Source organism: Carassius auratus, chromosome 32 (assembly GCF_003368295.1).
Source record: "Carassius auratus strain Wakin chromosome 32, ASM336829v1, whole genome shotgun sequence".
NCBI lineage: Eukaryota > Metazoa > Chordata > Actinopteri > Cypriniformes > Cyprinidae > Carassius > Carassius auratus.
In genome coordinates this window covers 21,625,806-21,651,206 of record NC_039274.1, presented here as the reverse complement: position 1 = coordinate 21,651,206, position 25,401 = coordinate 21,625,806, and the positions used below count along the sequence as shown (strand labels likewise).

Sequence of the window (25,401 nt, the reverse complement as noted above, 5' to 3'; positions counted from 1 at the left end):
CTTCAGTACAAATGCTGAGATGGAGACAGGCACGTGATCACATCATAACTGCAATATAAAATTTTGCCACATGTGATCAGACCTATGAAATGAAACCTGAATAAATGCATTAAAATAACATCATCTTTATGGTCATCATGGTTTAAATGGAAAAAAAACTTCTTAAATGTTGGATTTTTGAAGTTTTTCACTTCAAAAGACATTAATTGATGAGCTGGAGTGGATTATTGTGATGTTTTTATCAGCTGTTTGGACTCTCATTCTGACGGCACCCATTCACTGAAGAGGATCCATTGCTGAGCAAGTAATGCAATGCTACATTGCTCCAAATCTGATGAAGAAACAAACTCATCCTAATCTTGGATCGCCTGGGAAAGAGTACATTTTCATTTTAACTTTTCCTTTGAAAGCTTTTTTTTTTTTTTTTTGATTCTGGAGGACATTTTAAAATAATTTGAAGGGGGAAAGAATTAGCAGTTTCAAAGTTTAACACAAGAGGGTGACAGCCGATTAAATAAAGCTCAAACTAGATCATTCATTATGGTTTTCCACAGACTCGGTTCAGTTGCAACTGAAGAAAACCACTTGTTTCCAAAAACAAAACAACAAACATCAAGTTTGAGTGTTTTATTATTATTTCATTTGATCATTTTCTCCAACCCAAAGACAATAATACACAGCATAAGTCTAAAATATCCCATGTTATTTTCATCCATCGTCATGAATTCAGTCCAGCACTCGTTCCTGGAGGACATGGGACTGTGATTCAGTTCAGCATGTCAGACTCGCTGGGGTCGTCCTCCCCTCCTGCACAAGTTCAGATGTGTTGAATAGCAAGTGTAAAATATCTGAGATGCATGGGGCACATGTATAGATACACTTCAAAAACAACCGATACCTTTACAGATTACAAAGGGATTCAGATGGATTCTGAAGGCAATCATCCAAGCAAGTGATACAAAGTCCAGCTGGTCAAGCAGTTACACCCAAACAAATGATGCTCAACTCCCCCTGACTGAGCGAAAGAAAGTCTACTTCTTAATGAAGATTAGTTGGAGAATCAACATTATATTTCCAAATGTACAAAGGTCTGTGCATGTATCGCAAGGTATAGTGTGAACAGTGGTGACTTGAGAATTCGAACTTAGCTTGCATTACTTGAGGAAGTTTACATAAAGAGTGGAAATTAAATTTTTTGCATTGCTTATTTCACATGCAGTGTGAGAAAACTTGCTGAGAGATGATGTGGCAAGTTCACAGATGGCTGTTTCGCCCTCTTCAATACGCAAACATCTTAAAGAAGCAGCAGATTCAGAAAGTCCGATTTTGAAACAGGATGTGCTTCCAGAAAAAAAAAAAAAAAAACTGGGAATATGCATGATTTTAAACTGTATTGAGGTGGTTTGTGGGAAAACTAACTTCAAACTTTTTTGTTTTTAAGCTTTCCTCAACATAGCAATGTTACTATAAAGAGAACGGTTCAGGTTATTCCAAACCTGTAGCACAAGATGCTAAAATTTAAAAGGTTTCCATATAAATGAAAATCAATTGAGTCTAGTCTTGATTTGGACAAAAATTGCCGACACTTGTGTTCTACAGAAAGTCATGAGGGAGAGTTTAAATGACAGATTTTTTGTTGGGTGAGCCATCCCTTTAAATTGCATTATTATTTATAACCGAGTACATGAGAGAGAGAAAAAAAAATCAGCTGCAGGCCACCATATTGAAAAGAGAAATTACATCCATACGCAGTATTTAATTCTTTCAGTAGTACATGACTGCGATCCACCGCACATCTAGATAAAAACAAAGCGAACTCGAGATCATGTGCACATTACACCCCTAACTGAACGTCACAGGTCTTCAAATGGGGTTTTTATTTGATTTGATCTTTTTGATGCGTTTTACAATTATATACAATATACAGGCAGCACATAGTACATTTTCTTTCCAATAAACAGATAAGTTGTTAAATTAGACTACCTTCTGAGGGAGGGCTTCAAACATTATACACACTTGAAGCAAGTCTTAGAAAACGGGATCTTAACAAGGGATGAAAAGAAACCGCTGATGCATCTTAAAAGCCCTCGGTATGGACACAAAGAGCCAAGAAATCGAAAGAATCGCAACAAAACACAAAGAGGCTAATAGAATGAGAAGTCTTTTGTTTTTTCTTCATATACATAGCATCACTAAAAATATTTCCCAAGCCCAAAGAACATCTCTTGATTTGGTCACCAGACTTTAGTGTGGCATAGTGAATGTAATTACGCAAAGAAAACGTAGAGCAGCGAGAGATGACGTGACTTGATGAAACAGTCATAGTGCTCTTCCGACTCGACAAAGACGAAACACGAAGACAATGTGAGGTATATTCAGGTTAATGTTGCTAACTGCCTTTGGAAGAGACACGAAAACACGCCGACACTCGACTTAAGACGCCCTCTGAACGAGAACTCGAGTGAAATGACAGCAAAACAAAAAGTCCTCTACTCTCCAGACATCATGTTCTTGCTCTTCCTGGGTTTTCCTTTCAACCGGTTATGACAAAGGCACATTGCTTTAAATCGGGCAATATTTCTGTACTTCAAATCACTGCAGAGAGTCAAACGAAAAAAAAAACAGTCCATTCAGTGCATATAACTACATTCATGAAGGCCTTGTATTCATAGTCTATATTTACAGCATCTACGCTGAGCATAACCTCATTATATATCGCCGGGCCTCTAGTTGTGTTAATTTAGTGAGAAATCAATTTGAATTTTAAGATCACGTTCTTCGACTACTTTACATTTTTAATAGATCTCAATCTAAAAATCAAACTTCTTTAGTGTAGGCTATGTTCAAATCTATATAAATGTATTTGAAGATTAAAAAACAACAACACAAGAACACACCATCTGTGATAAGTAGAGGCAAACAAAATAACTATATGCCAAATTAAGGGTTTTTGGGGAAAAGTGTACAGCTTTGATGATGCAAAACCACTGGGTGATGTAAACTGCGCAAACCGTAACGAGCAATAGTCTCTCTCTCAGTCTCCTCCAGTTTCATTGTCAATGCCCTGCTTAGAAATAAGAAATCAAGGTATGAGCTGTATGAACTTGCCAATTCATGTGATGTAAGTCAAGCACTTCTTGACAGATCTGACAGTGTGTACATTACTGCTGACACACAATGAGCTGCAACGCTTTCATGTGAAGTACGGTGCAGCCACAACATCGCTTGTATCTGAGCATTCATCTGATATACTTTATTACAGGACATTAGATCAACCTTACACGAAAATTAAGAAATGCCATGTACAACGATGATTTAAGGCGCCATCACAACCCATTTTCCTCTTGATTCTGAAATGGTTAAGGTGCAAATGTTCAGACTTTTGCAATTAACTCAGTATGTTTTTTTTTTCTTTTTCTTAAAATACACCAAACCCATTAAAAACATGAAAAAAATCAAACAAAACAGACAAACCAAACAAGCAGCTCTTTTCGTATAGTGGCCACAAGTGATGTTTCCCCATGTAAGGGCCCTGGGCGGCAGGGTGAGTCAGAGAGTGTGCACTACAGAGACAGATTAAGTGAAGTGCACAACGTTAAGTGCAAGTGTGAGTATGGACATTTTGCACCAACCCCGAAGCAGAGAGAAAGACAGACGGGCGAAGAAACAAATGAAAAGATATGTACTGAGATATTTGTGATTTTCACTGCCGCTGTAATTGTCTTCATCATCATCAGTTTTCAAACCATCAACTCTTGACTGTGTCAGAAAGATTCCACTGCTTCCCATGCAACCCCAGGGCAGCGTCTGTGGTGATGTCACGGGGGATCGTTTGGGAATGGGGAGGGGACATCTTTCCCATAGTTCCCTTGCTGGGGGTCTTTAAGATTCAGAAGGGTAGCAGCAGATCACTGCCAGGACTGAGGGGGGAAATTGTTGACCTCGGCCAGGTCTTGTACAGGAGAGCCTTTGTGAGTGTATGTCAGCTTGATCCGCATTCGTAACTGTTGCTGTAATAAAAGAGCAGGTCAGGCGCATGCTGAAAAACTACATGACATTATGATGTTTATCCATAATTGCTGTAAATGTAAGCATTACTGGTGACAAACTAGAGCGGCGCAACTTGAGGTGGAAAACCTAATTTGAGATTTTTCTGATAAAAATCACACTTTAAAACGTGAATGGTTTTCTGTGCGAGTTGTAGGGCTATACAATTTGGCAAGTTTTAGTGCCACGTTGAGGAAAAAAAGTCATAATATTTAGAGAATACAATCGAAATGTTTCGTGAATAAAGTCGAAATGTTTCAAGAATAAAGTCGAAATGTTTCGAGAATAAAGTCAAAATGTTTCGAGAATAAAGTCAAAATGTTTGAGAAAAGTTGTAATACAACGAGAATAGAGTCTAAATGTTTTGAGAATAAAGTCTTAATATGAAAAAAAGTCGAAATGTTTCGAGAAAAGTCATAATACTACCAGAATAAAGTCAAAATGTTTGAGAAAAGTTGTAATACAACGAGAATAAAGTCTAAATGTTTTGAGAATAAAGTCTTAATACGAAAATAAAGTCGAAATGTTTCAAGAAAAGTCGTAATACAACGAGAAAAAAGTCGTAATACAAAGAGAATAAAGTCGTAATACAACGAGAATAAAGTAAAAATGTTTCGAGAATAAAGTCGTAATACTACGAGAATAAAGTCAAAATGTTTGAGAAAAGTTGTAATACAACGAGAATAAAGTCAAAATGTTTGAGAAAAGTTGTAATACTACGAAAATAGTCAAAATGTTTAGAGAAAAGTCGTAATACAACGAGAAAAAAGTCGTAATACAAAGAGAATAAAGTCGTAATACAAAGAGAATAAAGTCGTAATACAAAGAGAATAAAGTCGTAATACAAAGAGAATAAAGTCGTAATACAAAGAGAATAAAGTCGTAATACAACAAGAATAAAGTAAAAATGTTTCGAGAATAAAGTCGTAATACTACGAGAATAAAGTCAAAATGTTTGAGAAAAGTTGTAATACAACGAGAATAAAGTCTAAATGTTTTGAGAATAAAGTCTTAATACGAAAATAAAGTCGAAATGTTTCGAGAAAAGTCGTAATACAACAAGAAAAAAGTCGTAATACAACGAGAAAAAAGTCGTAATACAAAGAGAATAAAGTCGTAATACAACGAGAATAAAGTAAAAATGTTTCGAGAATAAAGTCGTAATACAACGAGAATAAAGTCGTAATACAACGAGAATAAAGTCGTAATACAACGAGAAAAAAGTCGTAATACAAAGAGAATAAAGTCGTAAAACAACGAGAATAAAGTAAAAATGTTTCGAGAATAAAGTCGTAATACTACGAGAATAAAGTCAAAATGTTTGGAGAATAAAGTAATCTTAGATTTTTTTTTTTACATGGCACTAAAACCACTGTCCTTGCTCTGATTTCATCCAGACTTCTGAAGGCGTTTCAGGATGAATGGACTGATCTCTAAAGATCTACTGCGATAGGAAACTGGCCTGGGCTCACAGTAACATCTTACCTTCTGTGGGTTGAGAACCCTGATGACCTGCGTGACACTTCCCTGGTTGAGGGCTGGAACTACATTACTGCTGGGGGACAGAAGCTGCAGCTGGAATGTCTAACAACACAAACAAACCGTTAAGCATTTGACTGGAGCAGATATTATACAATAATCATGTTTGCATGCACGTGAAAATTCCAAAATTAATAGGAATTTGTTCATATTCTGATTGTGTATGCTTCACATGAATTCAATAACCTGATTGCAGAGTATCTGCAGAGTTTTTAAAAATCAAAAGCTTTTAAGACCTGCACAAATACAATACTGTATGTCCATACAGAACAAACATAATTAATCTTAAAATTAATTATATCTCAGATTCCTTGTCTTGATTAAACAGGCTGTGGCACACATCCAACTGCGAGTTTAAAATACTCTAGAATTATTCAATATACGCTTACATTATAAAACTAGTTAATGTACTTTTATACCAATACATATGAACTATACATTGTTCAATATTGGATTTCTCTTATACAATCATGTGTTTAAATAAAGCAATTAAAAAGACTGGTAAAATCAATATACTAAATGTTTTAAGGTCATAAGCCTTCTCTTCCTGTGACGGGGCAGAAAAGAGAAGAAGCTATAAAAGCTTACATTGAATTAAATGCCAGATACAATTTTTTGGTAACCAAAATGCCAGTAATACTCAGAAAGAAAAGATTGTATGCATACTGTGTAATTTTTAATTATAAACACGCCTGAAATACACTGGGACTCTGAGACTTATTTTAAAACGTCTATGCTTTATTGCCTCCAGCTGCTCATTCAAAAAGATGAGATAAAACTATGCTTTCTTATAACCTTCTTCAACTCGCATTTTGACTTGAAGTACTCACATTTATTTGAATGAAATCGTAGCCTTTTCAAGTTTAATAATGAAATTTGACTTTTTCTATCTTAAATTTAAGACCTCTTTACAATTTAGACTTTTGTTATACCATTTTAGATATTTAGACTTTTTGACTTCAATGTGAATTTAAGGCTTTAAGGATGCTTGGGGAACTCTGTGATTGTCTTAACCAGATTAAGAAAATATTCTCAGTATGCACAGTAAATGAATATGAATTTATATCTGCATGTCTATAAATGTGCAAAAAAAGCCACAGTGGGAATAGTGGGAAGTTAATTTATTCATAGTATGTTGATTAAACATGTGCAGAAATGCTATGTGGATTATGCAAACAAGTGTTAACCAGTCCTAATTCAGTCCTTCATCAAAAAAGTGCATTTAAGTGATGAGAAAAAGGAGGGGAAAAAATAAAAAAAAAATAACTTGCATTTGAAATGGTTAGCCAAGTTAACTAACTAAGGTTCTCAGTAACAAGAACTACTAGAGGAAAGGAACAAACCTTTGGTACTGCAGCCTGGAACACAAACTCTGTCATGTCAGCCTCGCTGGAGTTGGTGGCGTGGATGGTGATAACTGCAATATTGGGATTGGGGTTGGACCTCTCAAATGTGAACTCAATTTTTAGACCATTTTTGTTGTACGCCGTCATTGGCGGAATGACTGCAAGAAGAAACAGATATAATAATTGCACTGTTCTATTTTGAATGAAGCACTATGATGAAATTTAATGCAAGCTCACCCGCTGCAATGTCATTGAAGAGGGGTTGTGAAGTGAGACCGTCTAAAAGGAAAGAGGGCTGGGACATGGGTACAGAAGGAGCAGGGGTCGGGGTCGGACCACCTAAAGAGGGAGACGGTACAATGGTATAAGCAGGGCATTGCAATCTGATTCACATGTTTCTTTGCATGTGCATTACATGCATCTCAAACAAAACTTAAGCATATGACAAAACATACACAAATGCATCAAAACACAGTGTAAATACGCAAAGTATTTTTGAATCTGACTGAGAAAATAGTCTGATTCAAGCATTTACATGCTTCATTTATTCCTGTTGATCAGATTATTTCAGCTGTCATCCGATCAAACTTTCATTCAGATCGAGCTCAGTCAGAATGATTGAGGTGTTTACATGACAGCTTTACAATCTGATTGAGCAATCAATCCTATAATAAATGGGTTATTTAAGTGCAAGTGAACTTAGCTACAGTAAAATCGTGTTTTTGCTACGGAGCGGCAGAAGTGTGCAGAAGGCTGACCCGTCAGAGAAAGGTCTCCCAGCAGATCCAGCAGTTCTCCTCCAGCTGACGCAGGCTTTGTGGGAACAGTTGTTTGGATAACAGGTACCACATCATTACCTCCAAGTAGGTCTAATAAATCATTCGCCTGTAAAACATGAAACACAGAACATTAGCATTTTTTTTTTTTTTTTTTACATGCTCCACTTCGGCTAGATCATGCATTTTGGACGTCTCCCTTATGTGGTAACACCTGATTCAACTCATCAGATCATTAGTAGAGCGCTCAATGAACTACACTGCCACTTCATACTGCAGAATAATTTTTTTTTGTAGATGAGGTGTGCTCTTTAGGCATGCATTATAAATGCAATGTACTTTCAGCAAAGTAATGGTGTGTTATGTATACTGGCGTTGTTGACATCCTGTTTTTTTGCATGTTTATGAGGAAAATACACACATTTAGAGGCTGAATGCACAGTCAGATTATTGAGATGCCTATTATGTGCACAGGTTTGGATTGAGAAACCATGCTCTAGAAACCCACCTGACTGGCTGGTTGAGTAATGTTGGGCAGATGTTTTGTGTCCAGGATGGTTGAATCGGTTTCTCCATTGGTCTGAACAATATCTGTTGGGCCGTTACTAGCAGTTTTCTCCATAATAGGCATTCGTTCTAGCAATGCAGGTCTTCATGGGAAAGAGGAAGAAAGAGTGAGGATAACAAACTGAAGCTTAATTTAAATTACAAATGAAAATGAAGTGTGACAAACATGAGTCTGGAACAGTAGGTGATCTCTTACCTCATGTGATCATATTTTTTGAAAAGTGCGTTATATTCGACAGCTCTCTGCTGCAGCTCCACGTCTATGCTGCTGCCGTATATCGACACCACTTTTTTGATTCGACTGCAGAGAAAATGAAAATAAATGGAAGATCATGACCTCATCCGCTTGGGTACACAAGCTCATTTCAAGAAAATACATCCTCATGCTTTTATCAAAAGTGCTTCAGAATAGGATTGCTTACTTCACGCTGCTGAAGCGGGTGGACAGCTTCATGATAGCGGTCAGGGAATAAGCTCTCGTTACAGGGGTGGACAAGTTAGAAACGAGGAGACCTTCTAAAACATCCAGGACCTCATCTTCAGAAACCTGTGACATGAAATCAGATACAACTGTTCTGCCTTCAAACTAAGAGCATATGTGTGGTTGAAGAGCATACAGGGCATCTACCTGAATGGGTTCCTCCTCCTCACACTGGCCTGAGACCAACAGGTCTCCATACTCTCCTATGCACCAGGATGCCACCTGCACTAGAGGTTGCTATAAGAAAAGTTAGACTAAGTTCACACAGACATAATTCTGTTGACATTTAGTCATCCAAATGTCATTCCAAACAATCCTTGAATGGAGTATGATGCATTCAGGGTTAGAGTATGGTATACATTTCACTCTGTTGCTCACACAAAGCAATTTTATGAGTTCATTAAAACTAGGAATATAGACACACAAGATGCATGAATGTTTTTCAACAGTTCGATGTCATTATATATTGGAGCTCAGCAAGTGTCACGATCTACTTTCATACACTGAATGGAAAAGAGCAGCATGAACACTGCATTTGAAGGAAGCCAAATCTGTCACATGGTTTTGGAAAAACATGAGAATTTAAAGTTCTGGCTGTTTAATTTTTTTTGTATGAAACTAACAGATGACAAGTTTTGCACTTTGGGTTTGCAAGTTTAAAGGCCAGTGAAGAAAATAAAATAAAAACAGTGTTAAGATGCTTCTAACCTGAGAGATGTCATCCAGGAGGGCTTTGTAGAGTCTCTGTACAGTGTAGGCATGCATCTCTACACTATTTGTGATGAGCTGGATGAGGTTGGGCACAGAGTCATCCCGGACATAGCTCCCTGCCTACAAGAGCAGATAAAACAAAACCGGTACATAAGAAGGTTTTTTTTTTAAACCACCATGTCACCAAAAGTGAGCTATTTTATCCATTTCCAACAAAAAAAAAAACATGGCTCTGGGCCTAAACAACTCTTAAAATGCTTCTCAGGCCAGAGGACAAAATATTGTCCGCAACAAATAACTGGGACTCAATCTGGAAAGACTACTGCAAAACTATACGGAATTAAATTATGGTGTATGTTAAAATGTCCTAAGGACTTGCTTAATTGTGGTCAGGTTATGGAATAATTTGGCTCAAGATTTCTGCAGATCCCTGGCCCAAAAAACTAAACAGCATTTTGGTGGAACAAGAGCATTAAATGACATACAGAACTCAAAGCAAACATCAAGACTAAGATTAAGAAATGCTGTCGGAGATAATAGGATCATTCTTTACAGTTTACACTCAATATCAAGAGCTCATCAGCAAACGTTACAAAACTTTAAAATGACATCAAAAGATAAACTCAAATTATCATGAATATGACCTAGTTTAATGGTAGGAGTAAAGCAGATTATTAGTAAGAAAGAATGAGAGCAAGACATTTACCGTTGTCAAAACCCTCATAATGGTGTCTATGTGCCATCTTTTGGAGGGTGCATACCTGCAACAAAACAAGTGTTAGATGTGTGTGCAAAACAGCAGTTTAAAGCTTGCAAAATATAAAACCAAGTCACCAAGGCAAAAAGCATCAAAGCAAGTAAATCTCTTCGAACACTCCTAACCAAATCCCTTTCAGTGCTGTCAGATATAAAAGTGTCAACAGAATGAGCTTCTGCCGATGGATCACTCATTTTATCATCACACAGCCACGAGCTGCTCTACAACTCACTTGAACAGCTCTTTATTTCTCAAGTGCTTGCTTATTAAATTAGATCAAATTCACTTAACCGGCCTATTACACCATTTTAAAACTCTAATAACAGACTATTCAATATGGAAATCGTTGGTGCTTTCCCTAACACGAGTTCTGCGCAACATGACTTGCATAATTTTACAATAAACAGCCTTACTTCTCTGCAGCCAGGAAGATCCCTGATGCGCAGTCCGCTTTGAAGTCAGGGTCACAGGAGTCCAGGAAATACAGAAGCTCTTTCATCATGCCCCGGATGTTGTTGCCGTTAACCAGGGCAAAGCTCAGCTCCATCGCACGCCTGTGGAAGGAAAGCATAATCAGTGGGACTCAACCTCTTATGCCATTACGGAAATAAAAAAGTCATATAGCCTGCACATAAATGACCTTTTAATGGACACATCAAGGTCTTTCAAGCAGTCCACGATAGTGCTTCGATGTCTCTGCACAGCATTGTGGTCTGTCTGCACGGTCTTCAGTAGAGAGGTCAATGCCACATATCTGATCAGGGAGAGTCATAATGTCAAAGCCCTAGCATTATGAATTAAGCTCCTTCAAGCCCACAGTAAAGCTGGTGTCAGAGACGATGAGATCATCATTTATAACACTCAGTCGATGGATCACTCAATGTCTTCATCACTGAACAGCATTAAACTGCTTTCTCTCTGCTCACTTTATAACCAAGCCTGAATATCACACTCACATACCTGATGTTTTTGTCATTGTTGAGAAGAAAACGTCCCAAAATGTTAATTGCTAAAACCTGTAATAATATAAACAACAGCATTTTCAACCACTTCCTGCAGACACTTTTAAATGTTATAAAACTGACATGAACCACTCAGGATTGCCAATCTAAATAACACTCACCCTAAGGCCACTCTCTGATTTGATGTCCATAATCGTAAGAACTGTTTCATAGAGGATAGCATTGCCTACATTTTTACTCGTCTCTGTGTTTGTGGCAACCTATTAAAAATAATTTGACGGGAAATCTTTAGAAGGTATAAAGAAAGAGTAATTTGGTTATAAAGTGAATCTAATCAGATGGCTTACCTGTGCAAGAATGTCATTCATAGCTTCACTAGAATCATCATCACCCTTTCCCAGAATTCTCAGCAGCCTCAATATCCGCACCTTAAAAATGCCAAGAGACACAGTGTGCCCCAGAGGAGCTCATCAGATTGCTTTAAGGTATAAAGAACAGGTATATCATCTCATATGATGCACAATGGATTGCAAACTTAAGGACCACTCTAAAAATCAATTACTTGCCACTGACCAAACAAATGACATGAGGTACATTACAGAATTTAATTCACATCGACTGCAGCATTAAAAATGCTAAGAGATTTTATTTTAGGCAGCAGCTATTTGCACTAAGTGTAAATAGCGAAAGAGACTATTTACACTGCTAAAATAGCAGGATTTTCTGCTGTTTATACTACTAATTGCAAATAGTGGCAATTATTTGCACATCAGTATTGAAGTACATTATAAAACAGTATGCATGTAAAGTATTAAATGGATGCCACCTTATTGGGACAATAAAGCCCTCCCTACACCAACCCGATACTTTATTTTCAACTATGATTATTTCCTTAATTTTGACTGAAAATAAAAGCTTTTGTGATGTGAAATTTGTAATGGGAGGGAAAAAAGTTCACCAAAAGGCAGATTCGAACCTGGGTCGATCACATCAAAAGGAGTACGACATCTGAGGACTGTCCACTGTCTTCTGTAATGTTTACTATTCGAATTGGTGGGCAGATTTAGTGTAAATAGCCTCTGGCAACAAGGTGGACTATTTATACTTAGAATGTAACTTAGTTATAAGGGAAGCAGGAAGTTGGGGGCATGGTGAGATGAATCGTTTAAGTCAAGCGCAGAGCAAATTTGAGTTTGTCATGGAAGAGTGCAATATTGCTACCGCAGCAAAACTACTACTGGACTAAACCTTATCTTTGTAGTCCTGGTTTAAAAAAAAAGGGGGCATGTCTAACTTAAAAGCAACGTCACTTAGGGCACTTTTAATTAGAGCAACACCGACAGGAGATGATGTGTCTTTACCTGCAGGAAAGGGTCACTGATGCCAGACACATCGTGCTCAGGGGAGTATCCTGACATGATCAGGTTCTTCAGGATTCGTACAAGTTGTGGAACCAGCTAGAAGAAAAAAAAAACAGTGAGAGAAGAAATTAAAGACTATCAGAAGGATAACAGCAGGGTCGTAGAGATTTCAAAACAGGACAGCACATAAAAAAGGGTCAGTAAGTGTCAATACACGTAGGCACCCTGAGTTGATCATCTTCCAATAGATTGGTTTCATTACACATTTAGACATGGAGGTCATGTCAGTGTTTATTCTAATTGTTTGGTACTTTTTCTGTGTGCATTAACATGATCCTTATTAATTTGGCAAAAGTCTCCATTTCATATGCGCCCCCATTATAATGTACATATTGGAAAACCCACAACCCAATAGTGACCGCATGAAAGAGAAATTAATCTAAAAGGTAAACGCAGGACAAGTGAACATGTACATGATGTCTACGTAATCCTGAAAAACAAAAACAAAACAAATAACACTTAAATGACAACAACTGCAAAAAAAAAATTTGAAAAAAGAAATAAACAATACATCAAAACCAAAAACTGGATTACATCTACAGTGACCATCATGATGAGAGTTTTTTGTTTTCTTTTCTTTAAGCATGCACCAGCTATGAAACCAGAATGTCCTCTTACCTTCTCATTCTAACACAATGCAGGAATTGTAACAAAGACAAATGACAGAAAAAATATGAAGTAGATGTTAGGGGGGAATTGGAAAAGAGAGTCACTTTCAGAGAAGAGCTTAACATAATGCTACGGTTATGAGCATGAGAGGTGGGTGTGCTGGCACAGTAGATCAGGCTGGGGGTGGGAAGAGTAGAAGCAGATATACAGAGAGCAAGAACCTGTGATACATCCCCCAGTGAGATAAACACACCTGCAGCTACATCAGGGACAAGCATCCAGATTTCAGTAAGGACTACAGTCTCATTTCAGTAGTCACGTCAATGCTATCAGCAACTGATAAGAGTGCTTTTGTATCAGAGTGGCTGATGTGGTGCACAAACAGTTTTAGAGGGGACTGCTGAAGGTCAAGGGTTGAATGCTTGCTACGTACCTTCCTGAAGTGAGAAAGCATGTCAGGACTTCGCTCACACATTTCAGTGAGCAGGACAACAGATGTGTGGAGAACTCCTGCAGAAAACACAGAACAATACACTTATTTCCTAATCGGATTTCATTATATAACTCATGGGCAAGTGTGTTTACATTAGGAGAATGAACAGCGAAGCAATATTCTCCTGTTTCTGCTGAATGTGCATGAAAAAAAGAAAGCTTATGTTTCCTAAAGCTTATCGGGGGAACTCACATTTTACATGAGAGCGTCAACTTCGCATTTTAACATTTCAACAATATCACCAAGAAAACATGCAATGCTTAGGACATTATATTACAAAAAAAATATACATTTTTCTCCATTTTAGAAGTTAGCAGCATACACCTTAAATCAAACTACCCAATTTACTTAATTGCGATATTGCAATTAAAGAAAAATTTAAGCGATTTCAATCTTAAAAAAAAAAAAAAAAAAAAAGTATTTAACATGCATTAATTTTCCCAATTTGTTTAAGACATATAAGAAGGAAATGTCCTACTTTGCAGGAAAGATGCATCTGTTAATTCATTTTTTATGACAATAAAATGAGACCTATGGGAAAGGTTAAAGAGTGCAGCTCTCACCATGATTTTTCTCGCTGAGCAGGTTTTTTGTTGCTGGCAGGAACATCTCCATCAGCTCCGGGACTTTGCGGATGACGTGAACCGCACACAGAGCTGCCTGAAGGTGAAGAGCTAATATCAATACCTTTCACACATTCAGAGCTCCACAAGCAACTGGACATGAAGTCCACGTTCAGCCGTGGAAGAAGGGTGAAATACCTTTTTCCTCAGATAAGAGTTTGATGTTTTGAGCAGTTTCTCCACTTCTCCAGCTAAGTCACGGCACATTTCAGATGAGCCCATGCAGCCCAGGGTGCACAAGGACAGTCCCTGCACATACTGCGTACTGTGGTTCAAGTCACTGCAGAGAGAACATCAGATGTAGAGGATGCAACAAAAGTAGGAAATCAAATGCTCTACTCTATGATCTACAGGAATGCTACATGGTGGTAGCAACACCAAAGTCTTGGGTTTAATTCCCAGAGAATGCACAAGCTGATAAAAACAGAGACTGAATGCAATGCAAGTCGCTTTAGATAAATGCATCTGCCCAAACATGGTTCGTTCTGACCACAATGTGTTTTATGCAGTGAAGGACTGGTCGCTGAGAGCATGAAAGATTTGAATTTAACCAGAAATTAGAATTTAAAAAATATACACCAAAATTGTACATCTTCAGTCATAGTTTTGTTATCACGTGTGGTTGCGACTTGACGTTCGATGTAAAATGAGGGTGCCCAAGAAAAACTGTGATAATTACAATAACAAGGGAACTGGTTTGGCAATCACAATTATTCAACCCCTTTGACCTGCAAGGCATTTTGTTGCAGAGAACAGTTTTATGAAAACAATTCAACAAAGGCATCAGTGAACTATTAGAGAAAGTTTCTTAATACACATTTGAGTGATTACGAGAATGTAACATTGATGAATAATGATAAAAATCTAATTGGCTCTAAACATTCCTGTTCAAAATTATTCAACCCCCAAAAGTGAAATTGTGTGTGAGCATGGAGATGGTGTTTTTCTGTTTATAAGCTTTGGCTTTTTTGCACCAGACATACCGCTGATCCATGGGTACAAAAGTTCCAGTTTGGCCACACGGTTTCATAAAACATTCTTCCAGAACTCCACAGGTCTATCCAAATGAATTATAACAAGTTCATGTCAGCCTTTCATGCTCTTCTTGGTCAAGAGTGGCATTCGGCAAGATGCCCCAACACAGAGGCCATACTTAACCACTCTTCTTCTTATACTCTGCATTAAAATATTTTTCATTCTTTCATCAGGTCATCTTGCAAGTCTTTGGCTGTACATTGCAGATTTTTCTCAATTGATCTGATCGAATTTATTATGATATTGTGTTTTTTCCTTCAACACACTCAAAGGTTTTCTGGTACAACACATTATAAGCTAAGGAATAAAGGCAGCCTGCTGTGTCTCTGGGAACTTTTAATGTCTTGGAAATCTTCATGTAGCCTTAGACTTTCTAATGTGATAAAACCATTTCATCTATAGCTTCTATATGGGCATAGAAGTTTATGTATGTGCAACGGCTCAAGCTAATTCAAGCAAGTTTTTTTAATAGAGCTTCTAAAGGCCTAATAGTGTTTTAAGACAATTTTGTTCCCCACTATAAAAAATAAAAAAAACAGTGACTTAAAACAGCAATGAATAAGGGTTGAATAATTATGACATAGTGGTGTTATTAAAAAATCCTAACAAAAAAAATATTACATTATCTATTGACGTTATCACTTAAATTGCAGTAAACCGTTATAGATGGTATTTTTATAAAATCCTGGATCTTCAGAAAAGCTATTTGTAAAGCACTGCAGTCACTGAGGGGTTGAATAATTTTGATTGAAACTATATATGTATATATTTTAAGAAATGCAATTTAAAATGCCATCCCACTCAGGAAGCAGCTCCCAATCATCCTGCTCTTTACAGTCTCCACCTACAAGTGTGACATTAAACTCCCACCAATCACACAGCCAGATGTTGATTCATGAGAGTGTTGAGACAAGATGACATATTCGGCTCACTCACTTCTTGATGCAATTCGTCATTAATAGATGGACGTCCTGCCTCTCGTCCAGGAGCAGCATGGCTCCCAGGTATCCTATCCGTTTGTCCGTGAATTTCTGTGATGCAATCAGCTTCAGGCACTCCAGCTGAAAATGAGATTTTGCACATGAAAATCTGCAAAAATCTGTATGTTTAAGTGGGCACTTCTGTAGCCCTTTTAAAGACTCCGGACTTATTTCTGAAATACGGTTTTCTCACCTGGCCAAAGTGTGCCGGGTAGCCCAACATGTGCATATAAAGCAGCTTAGCCACATTTCTACAGCGGTATGTGTTGTCCTCTTCTCTAAAGGATGACCTAATGGCAGCACACTCTTTCTGGATCATCTCTCGCTCCTCGGCCTGGGTCCTAGCCGTCCGGATTGTCCGGATCAGCTCCCGCAGTCTGATCGGAGCTGGCATCCTCTGTAATGAAAGCACAGTGTCAGCCAGTGGACTGTCACAGCAGCGCCAATATATGTAGCCACATCATTTATTTCAAACACTCGACTGACGTTATGAAGTGAGTTTCCATGCTTTCAGATGGTGCAGCATTAACTACACAGAGCTGTAGTTCACCGACAAGCTACACAAACAGCTTTCATAAATCGCAGAACGATTTCATAATCGCGCAATTAAATATTTAGTGATTTAGCATAGCTTGTATGTGAACTTCGGCTCTGTGTATTAAATGTTGCTCTATCTGAAAGCATGTGATGGCATTTACAACTGATCACAGAACTGGCATTACGGACAAGATGCGCATGACAATCGCATTCGATTAATTGCGCACTAATGCCTTCAAACCGAAGACTCGGGAGGTGAACTAATCATTTCAGTTTCCTGTAAACACTGCATAGCTTTAATTATATTCTGCTGAAAATGAACTCTATTTAAAAAAAGCATTTGTTCAGTTTGCTGAATGATATTCAAAGATCCGAGTCAGTAAAATGATCCGAACTTCCCATCACTACTGGTGTGGATGTGTTTTATAGATTATTCAACAAGACAAATGTTGACCATTTTTTTTGTCCGTGTTGTAACTACTAACTAATTTTTTCAGCCCTAATTCATACAGAGATATGCAGAACATGTAGACTTATTAGTGACATGCACTGACTGGCTGTTGTTGCATTTATTTCTGCTGTGTGATAGGCGGTTAGATTAATCCATTTTGACTAAAAATGGACTTTATCGTTATTAGACAATTTTACTGCAATGCTTTACTTGGTTTCACACTAAACACCATTCCCGAAAAGTTGCACCTTTAAATCCTCTAAATGCATATTCTTTCAGACCAACTTTTGTAGAGATGCATCTCAAGACTTTTTTTTGGACTATATCGCCACGACTGCTTTGTTTTTAAACACCGTCAAGTTGACTTGTTTAGACATCCGGCTTAATGAATGATATTTCCATTTATATAATGCACACATTTCTCATTAGATTAACTAATAAATTAGCTTTGACAGATAGTCCACAACAGCAACCGGTTTTTCAAATCTAAATGAAGCATTTCCATGTTAATGATGCAAATAGGGAAATCGTTCTTGCTCTGCGAGATGAATTAAGCAAAACAACCCAGAGCGATCTCTTGATCAGTCTAAGAATCCCGAAAGACCCTGAGCATCTCATAATTGACTACCACACATAGCAATCTTCTTCTATGGGGACAGTCAGCCTGGAAAAGGCAAACGTCAGAATATGGCCATAATCAGCTCCATCAGCCAATGTGACACAAGCAGGTGGAATCACATGTGAAATTCCATTCCTTCAACAGAATCAGGTTTCAATCTACTGGAGGCTGATTAAAAATTAAAAGTGAACACATACAACGTGGTAAGATTACATGACTGCCTATTTCTCCCCAACTGGGTTTCTACAACATTCAACAAGAATCCAGCTCTAACACAAACATCTGGAGCAAACGGAAAAGGACACCTTTTTACTTGACAGTAAGAGGGACGTTACTTGAAATTTCAAGACACTGAAGTTAATCTGGTTAATCTTTTGCTTTCCAAAAATGATCTCTGACATCTAATCAAAAGAGAAAACCAATAAACATACATTAGCATCCCAAATGAAGGCTAATAACTATGCAGAAAATCTATACAAGGGTAAAGAAAGCACAGAACGTAGAGGTCAAGCTAACATCTGCCACAGAGGAGAAATCTGATCTTCAGCTCATAAACCGAGAGAATTAGAGAGATATTAGCATGGAAGGAGTGAAACAGGGCTGCTAATAGAAAGAGGGGGCTCATCTATCAAAACAACCTCTCTGGATTACTGCAGGAAGGTGTCGTAGGATGTGCAGGGACAGCTTTGTGGCAGTTAAATATATAAATGTGGAGTACATAAACAGACTGAACAGGAAATGACTCACCCTGCAGACTGAGGTTGAATGGACATGGCATTCAAGTTCAAACATTACAGTACTTTCACCCCACACAAAGTAATGGAGTGCATGGATAGTGTGAGGTCACCTTGTAATTAAATTTAAGTTGCAAAACCAAGTAATCGGTAACACTGGAAAGATGGAGCACAACAAGTTGTTAACTGCTCTGAGAAAGCACATTAATCACACCAGGAGATCCATCTCACACACACACACACACACACACAGAGCTAAGACACAACGAAAAGCTAATATTCCTCCCTCCCTCCAGTGCAGAGATGAGAGCTGCTTTTGGCTCTCCATCACAGAGGAGCCCCGCACTTTAAATCTGTTAGCATGCAGCACCTAATTAAGCTGCTCCAACCAGAAAGGCACTACAGTAATTACTTGCTAAACAAAGACATTCTCAGCAGCTCTCTGCAGAACAACAAAGGTTACGGATGGATTGCAAATGGATGGAAAGTGCAAAGAAGAGCATTTAATGACAATTATGCAGTGTCATTGGCCAACTACGCATGATGTGATAAAGCAAAGTGTTATTCCAAGGAATTAAACATGTAGTGGCCTTTATCTCAAGTTCACAGTTTTGATAAAACATTTTTTTTTCATTATTATGGCTTTCAAAAGAGAAATTCAAATGGCGCTTTTCCACTGCATGGTACGGTTCACTTTTTGGGGGTTTTCCACTGGTTACAGTACCAGGTACTTTTTTTTTTTTTATATCACCTCGGCTGAGGTTCCAAGTGAACCACACCGTTACCAAAACGTGACGTGTAAACTCTGCTGATCACAGATTGATTGGCCAGAGAGAATAGTCACTACCTGCGTTACTGAACTTATGACACAGAGACACAAATCAACAAACGCACCTTTAAAAAAAAAAAAAAATGATTGGTTCGTGGTCTGTTGAAGTACAGACATTCCTCTCGTTAACAGCAGAGGAGAGGATCCAGCGAGAGCTTGATGGGGCGATGCAGATTGGAAATGTTTTTCAGGCAGTAGAGGCAGCGCAACTATAACGACGTGAAAAAAAAGTGGTAGTAAACTGCAGTGGAAACGCCAACCGAGCCGTGCCATACTGAGCCGAGTGATACTAAGAGAAAGGTCAGATAAAGTGATATTCTTGTCATCATTAATATCACTCTTTATTGCGATTATATCAGTAAAGCCAGTTTAAGATATATAGTATAAAATATATTGTAAAGCCGCTATATAAAAAAAAAAAACTAAAAAGTAAAATAGACTTGCATAATCCAAAGACTTTTAAATTAACATCAATTATGTTGCTTAAAACGGATATGAATCTTTAGGTCTTGTGATATATTCACTCCATCTGAAAGCATGCCCATTTTAAACACCTTTGTCTTCACTAGTTAATTCTGAATGGTCCTTATGTGTGAAATACACATTTTCTAAAAGTACAAATTAAGAGTTTGGTTCAAAAATGCGATAAACGCCATTTTTAAACAAACTGAGTTTGTGTCTGGACGGTATTGAAAAGTAAATTTTCAATTTTACACAATGCGATATTCGCATCGAGTTATTGGGTCACGTTTTCTCAATTTTTTGCAGAATGCGATATATCCTCTCAACTAATCGCAGCGCACCATTCAACACACTCTATACAGTAACGGAAGCATCATCCCGTGGTAACCAGGATTTACACAAGCTCCAGTCTGGATCCAGAACACCTGAGAAGAGATGATGCCAAACCCTCAGAGTACCTCAGATGATGCTCACCCTGAAACAACATACAGAACTACCAAATTCTGCTATAAGTTTGCTATAAGATTGCAACATTTAATAATTGCTGTTAGTAGTGTTCATCATCTGTTTGATTACATCTTTAATAGATTTTTCCATACATTTCTGCCATATGAACATAAACTGGCAATCGCCACCGATAAGACACTACTAAATACTGCAGAAAGTTCATTTTCTGTAAAGTTGCTTTGCACCAATTTTTTTTATCGTAAAAAGCGTTATAAAAAAAAAAAAGTTGAATTGTATTGAATATGGTGTCATAACAGCTGCCTACATATTAACTATAAAGTTAAGAGATGTCCATGTAATTTCATATTCAAATTTTACCACATTTTAAATGAAATATTACAGTCAGAAGATGCAGAAATGAGTAAAACAGTGCAAGGTTTTTTTTTTTTGACCGACAGACAAAAAGACACAATCAAACCAGCGTCTCTGCTATCACATTTTTTCCACTTGAGTAAGCTCCAGCAATAAGTAACTAGCCTCTTGTATTATGTCACATGCCTTCACACAGGTCTTAGTCTTCTGCCAGTTTGATGAAAAGCCAAGTCTGCTTTCTTTGAGGAAGGAATGCTTGCCTCTTCAGCTTACTTGGCACTTTGTTAGCATTAGCAAACCTCTCCATGCAGGTGACATGAAGGCTTAGGGCAATTAGCAGCTCTAGCTTAACTTAAGCTGAAAACAAGGGTGTTCTTATATATCCAATCTAATGCAATCAAGTCAAAAAGGAACGCAAAAATAGTAGACAAATTATTGGCACATCTTCGGCATAGAAAAGTTAAAAAATAATAATTAAAATTTACATGTTTTTGTAAGGCATTAAATTGTGCAAAGTACATTGTAGAGGTTAGCTATACTGTTAAAATAGTCATTAGGTAAGACATGCAGCAGATGATACTATACTGCTGAAGGAAAGCTGCATTTACCAAATAGAAACCAGGACTTCCCATTTTATAACACAGGTAGTGACTTGACACAATCAAGATGATTACTTAAGCTATAACTCACAAAAAAACTAAAGTCTTTCATGTACTCATTCTCATGTAGTCCCAAACCTGTACAGACGTGGAGCACATAAGATGATATGTTTGAATCCTTCTTCAAAATATCTTCCATTTCTCACATAAGAAATGCAAACAGGCTTGGAACAACATGAGTTAATTACTGCCATTTGTCAATTTTGGGTGCACTAGCACTTTAAAGCAATGTAGTAGATTAATACTGCAGCAAGAAATCTCAGAACTAGATAGTTACTCAGAAAACCCTACAGCTGTTGTACACTTAAACAGCACATGAGGACATATCACTTCTGGTGGACTTCCCCAATAACTAGTGCTGCTTTGGAGAGTAAAAAAAAAAAAGTATACTGCTACGAAGATAAAACCACTGGAACAAACCATCCAAAAGTTAAAGAGTGGGACTCTTATTAAAATGTGTGTCTGCCTTGTATTGCAGAACTAGGAGGATCTACATTGAATCGGATGCATTTTTCTCCCACAAGCCCTCCTCTCCCCTGCACATAGAAGATTAAAGTTTGCCTTACTTCAGGATATAAGGCTGTTTAGACGGCTCAATCAAGGGAACAAGTGTGAGACAAGAAAGTGCTTCATATTCCCGGTACGGCTCCTGCCACTGAGCTACTCTCCCTGGATTTAAAATGTAAGAGAGAAACACAAGATGGGATTTCAACATCAAACGAGCTGGCATCCAAACACTGAGAATCATAGCCATGTAGAAGCAGATCATCAGCTTCATGACGGCTTGTAATTCAGCATCCAATATTGTGACATCAGTCCTGCCATAACCTTTACAGAGGAATGAATGAATGAGGAAAGCACCTTGACAGCAAGAGGAAGCATGTCATTCAACTACAACAAAACGCAGGCTGCTTTCCAAACACACGCTCTTCCACTTACAGCTCAGTGCTTAGAAGACAGAAGAGTGACAGAAGGTGACCCTAGGTGCGGCAGCTTTTTACTTCAAGAGAAGAATAGTTTCTTCAAGGTCAGCTTTACGTGATCATACCTCCCATTACCAGACAATAAGAGCATTGTTTCTCCTGCCAACCGCATATAACTGCAAACATGGGGAGAATCCGCCAAAAATAAGTATTAGTGAAGATGAATGTTCACTAGTAGTAATGCACCATTTTTTTTTTTCATTTAGCAAAAAAAAAAAAAAGCACAGTATATCTTCATTTGCCAAAATTTCAGTTCATCAATAATTACTAGTAATTAAGTAATAACCCACATTAAGAAAGAAAAAACACTATTCACTCACTACTGGATTTTGTAGTAATAAAAAATTACTTTGTAGTAAGACCGAGTGGCATCATTAGCGGCAATATATCGATCTTGGTGGACTGTCCCAGTGATTAATGGTGCTCTGCATAAAGAAGAAATAAAAAAAATAAAAAAAAATTAAGACTGGGACTAAATTTGAAAAAGTCACTATTTAGTGCCTTGCATCAAACTGTCCAATATTCACTGCACAAATTTTAAAAAAATAAAAATAAAAAAATCCCTGTCAACTTTATAATTGAGAATGTCATCATAAAGAGGGAAGTTTAAAAAGCATCAGTTCACAGACACAAGACACCGAGGAGGTCTCTGTATGATGGAGAAATGAGCTCATCTGTTCATCTGAAGATCTACTGGAGCTAACATGACTAATCTCTGCATTAAAAAGCGTTTAAAGACATTTTGATTAAAATATCTGCTTGATAAACCTATGCCTTGATTGGCACCATTTATTTAATAACATGCTTTCAATAATAGTGAAAAAAACGTCCTGGTTTTCTGGACAGTGCCATCTTTGATCCTGTCATTCTATTTATATATCCGTTCATTCAGAGACAGATATTCAAGCAGTTACTTTATTTTACTGAATGAACGAAGCATATCCAGACTGGCACCTGTAGGCAAATAATACTGTCAGTCCCAAATAGTGACTGTAAACTGAAAAAATCATCATGGACATTTGGATTAGGGATAGAGGAGTTTTAATTCTTGACACTTTGGTAATTTTCTATTACATTTATTTTTACTTGAAAATGTTTGAATAAAGCATTAAAAAAATTCCTGGCAGAGGCTATTTATTGAGAAATTAACTAAAAGATGAAAAGATAGTTGATTGAAAAAAATGCAGCTTTAAAATAACCACTTACAGTAAAAAATAAATAAATAACACTCCTGGTGTGGACAGAGGATGCAAATGTAAGACTGTGATCATGCAAACTTCAGCAGGGACTGAGAGGACACGTTTACACACATGCACTTCCTTTATTACTGTAACCTTACTCCACAATCACAAGGAAGAGATGCCAACTCCACCACCACAATCCAACGGGTGTTCAGACATGACAATCAGACAACAACACAAGCCAACAAGCGTTCAGACATTAAAAAAAAACAGACAATATTGAAGGCAGCATTCATACATGGAGCAACTTACAACAAGAATGATTGAACATCTCCCTCGACCCTAACGTTACCTGGGGACTAAACAAGTCTAAAACACACAAGGAGTGGCATCACACACCTCACATTCTTCACCTTCAACACTAACGTTACATTAACTTAAAACGAACACCATAACGGCTTATTATGTACAGCTAAGCGAGATTGTTGAAGGTTTCCATGTTTGAGGATCCGCCTGATGCTAAGCTAACTGATAAACAGTGAGGTGACGAAACATCACGCTCTGGTCAAGTTCGCGCTCCTCTATTAATACTCGTTTCTAGGCTCTTTAAATTGCGATAAATACCTTTGTTATTGCTCCGTGATGTCGGTGGATGAATCGCTGCGCGAGTCCGCTGCTAACAGACCGGAGTCTGACGTGATCAGGCCTCAAATCGAGCGTCGATCTAACGTAGGATTAAACACAAACCTCCTTTTTTAAACCCCCCGAAACGTACATAAACTACAGTCTGACTGCGATTACACGCCCGGTAGAGTCCTCCGCCCCGTGGACATGCACCATGAGCGATAGTTGAGCAAGCGGCGACCGTTAGCGCCCCGGTGCGAGCTGCCGTTAGCACTAGCCTGCGCGCGGCACTTCACATGCAGCCCAAGAGACGAAGAAAGTAAACCCGAGCGGCGTGACAGCTCCGAGCTGGACAATCGTTCAGTTGGTTAAAATGAGCTCCCACTCACCAGCCGTTACGAGACCGGAAAACAGGTGCAATCTTGTCAATCGACGGAAGGAGGAACGGACCAGACATTCAAAATGGCGGCGGTCCCAGCCTCAGCACTTCTACCGCAGGCGGAGGGATAACTACTACCGCAGGCGGAGGGTTACATTAACTGATGTTCAGAACTTCAATAATGCGGATGTGAGGAGTTGTCACCTCTGCGTTTATGAGTATTTATAACTGCGTTCGTGCATTAATAAAAGAATGTGAATTTAAAAACGCGGTCAAATGGCTTGCATAGATGTGGTTTATTTTAAAACAATATAGCAAGACGCTCTATCCGCCTCGTTAAACACATCCCAAGCTGTGTTTGCCGGTAAACGCGTGGTACAGTGCACGTTTTTCTACTCGTTTAATGTCAGTGGAGTGTAGTTGTATTTTAACGCTAGGCTACGTGTCATTCCGGCGGATGACTTGCCTGAAGAGCCGTGCTGCGGTCACCTCGTGGCAGTCAGTGATGACGTCACCGCGCAGTGTTGTGTGGCACTTCCTGTGGGACTCACGGAACTGGTTCTCTTTTAGTGAGCCAGGGGTCGTTCAGTCGACCTGAACAGATCCTGCGGTGAAGTTTGGCATTACAGAGGTTTCAAACAAGTATCGTAATGATCAGTCCCTTTGGGAGTCCTTGGAATCAGTTCCTGTTTTAGAGTCACACGCACTCATATATATATATATATATATATATATATATATAAAACATGCTATAGCACCAGCACCTGTACACACACA

At 38.1% G+C, this 25,401-nt stretch overlaps 1 protein-coding gene across 3 annotated transcripts; it reads right to left on the bottom strand.

Annotated features, from left to right (window-relative positions):
• Window positions 1-612: 612 nt before the first annotated feature.
• Window positions 613-25,218, bottom strand: LOC113051833 (AP-1 complex subunit gamma-1-like). Of its 3 annotated transcripts, none has more exons than XM_026215964.1 (23): window positions 25,091-25,218; window positions 16,541-16,744; window positions 16,304-16,428; window positions 14,471-14,612; window positions 14,273-14,369; window positions 13,650-13,726; window positions 12,548-12,643; window positions 11,534-11,614; window positions 11,348-11,446; window positions 11,185-11,240; window positions 10,865-10,978; window positions 10,638-10,778; window positions 10,174-10,228; window positions 9,465-9,587; window positions 8,904-8,993; window positions 8,698-8,822; window positions 8,472-8,576; window positions 8,217-8,358; window positions 7,691-7,817; window positions 7,170-7,271; window positions 6,930-7,090; window positions 5,533-5,631; window positions 613-4,010 (listed from the first exon to the last, which is right to left on the bottom strand). In XM_026215964.1, exons 2-23 carry the CDS (start codon window positions 16,739-16,741, stop codon window positions 3,909-3,911), a joined length of 2,460 nt encoding a protein of 819 aa, XP_026071749.1. In that variant the 5' UTR covers window positions 16,742-16,744; window positions 25,091-25,218; the 3' UTR covers window positions 613-3,908. The 3 variants fall into 3 exon arrangements, with proteins under 3 accessions (XP_026071749.1, XP_026071747.1, XP_026071748.1); XM_026215962.1 differs by lacking the exon at window positions 25,091-25,218 and adding an exon at window positions 24,635-24,854; XM_026215963.1 differs by lacking the exon at window positions 25,091-25,218 and adding an exon at window positions 24,246-24,628.
• Between the last annotated feature and the right edge of the window lie 183 nt (window positions 25,219-25,401).

Bases quoted from the DNA above. Each gene is read 5' to 3' on its own strand.
- LOC113051833 (XM_026215964.1), bottom strand. From the start codon at position 16,741: ATGCCAGCTCCGATCAGACTGCGGGAGCTGATCCGGACAATCCGGACG. The intron at 8,359-8,471 runs GTAAGAGATCAC...TTTCCCATGAAG, and splicing joins AAAAAATATGATCACATGAG to ACCTGCATTGCTAGAACGAA. The intron at 4,011-5,532 runs GTAAGATGTTAC...CTTTTATTACAG, and splicing joins GGGTTCTCAACCCACAGAAG to CAACAGTTACGAATGCGGAT.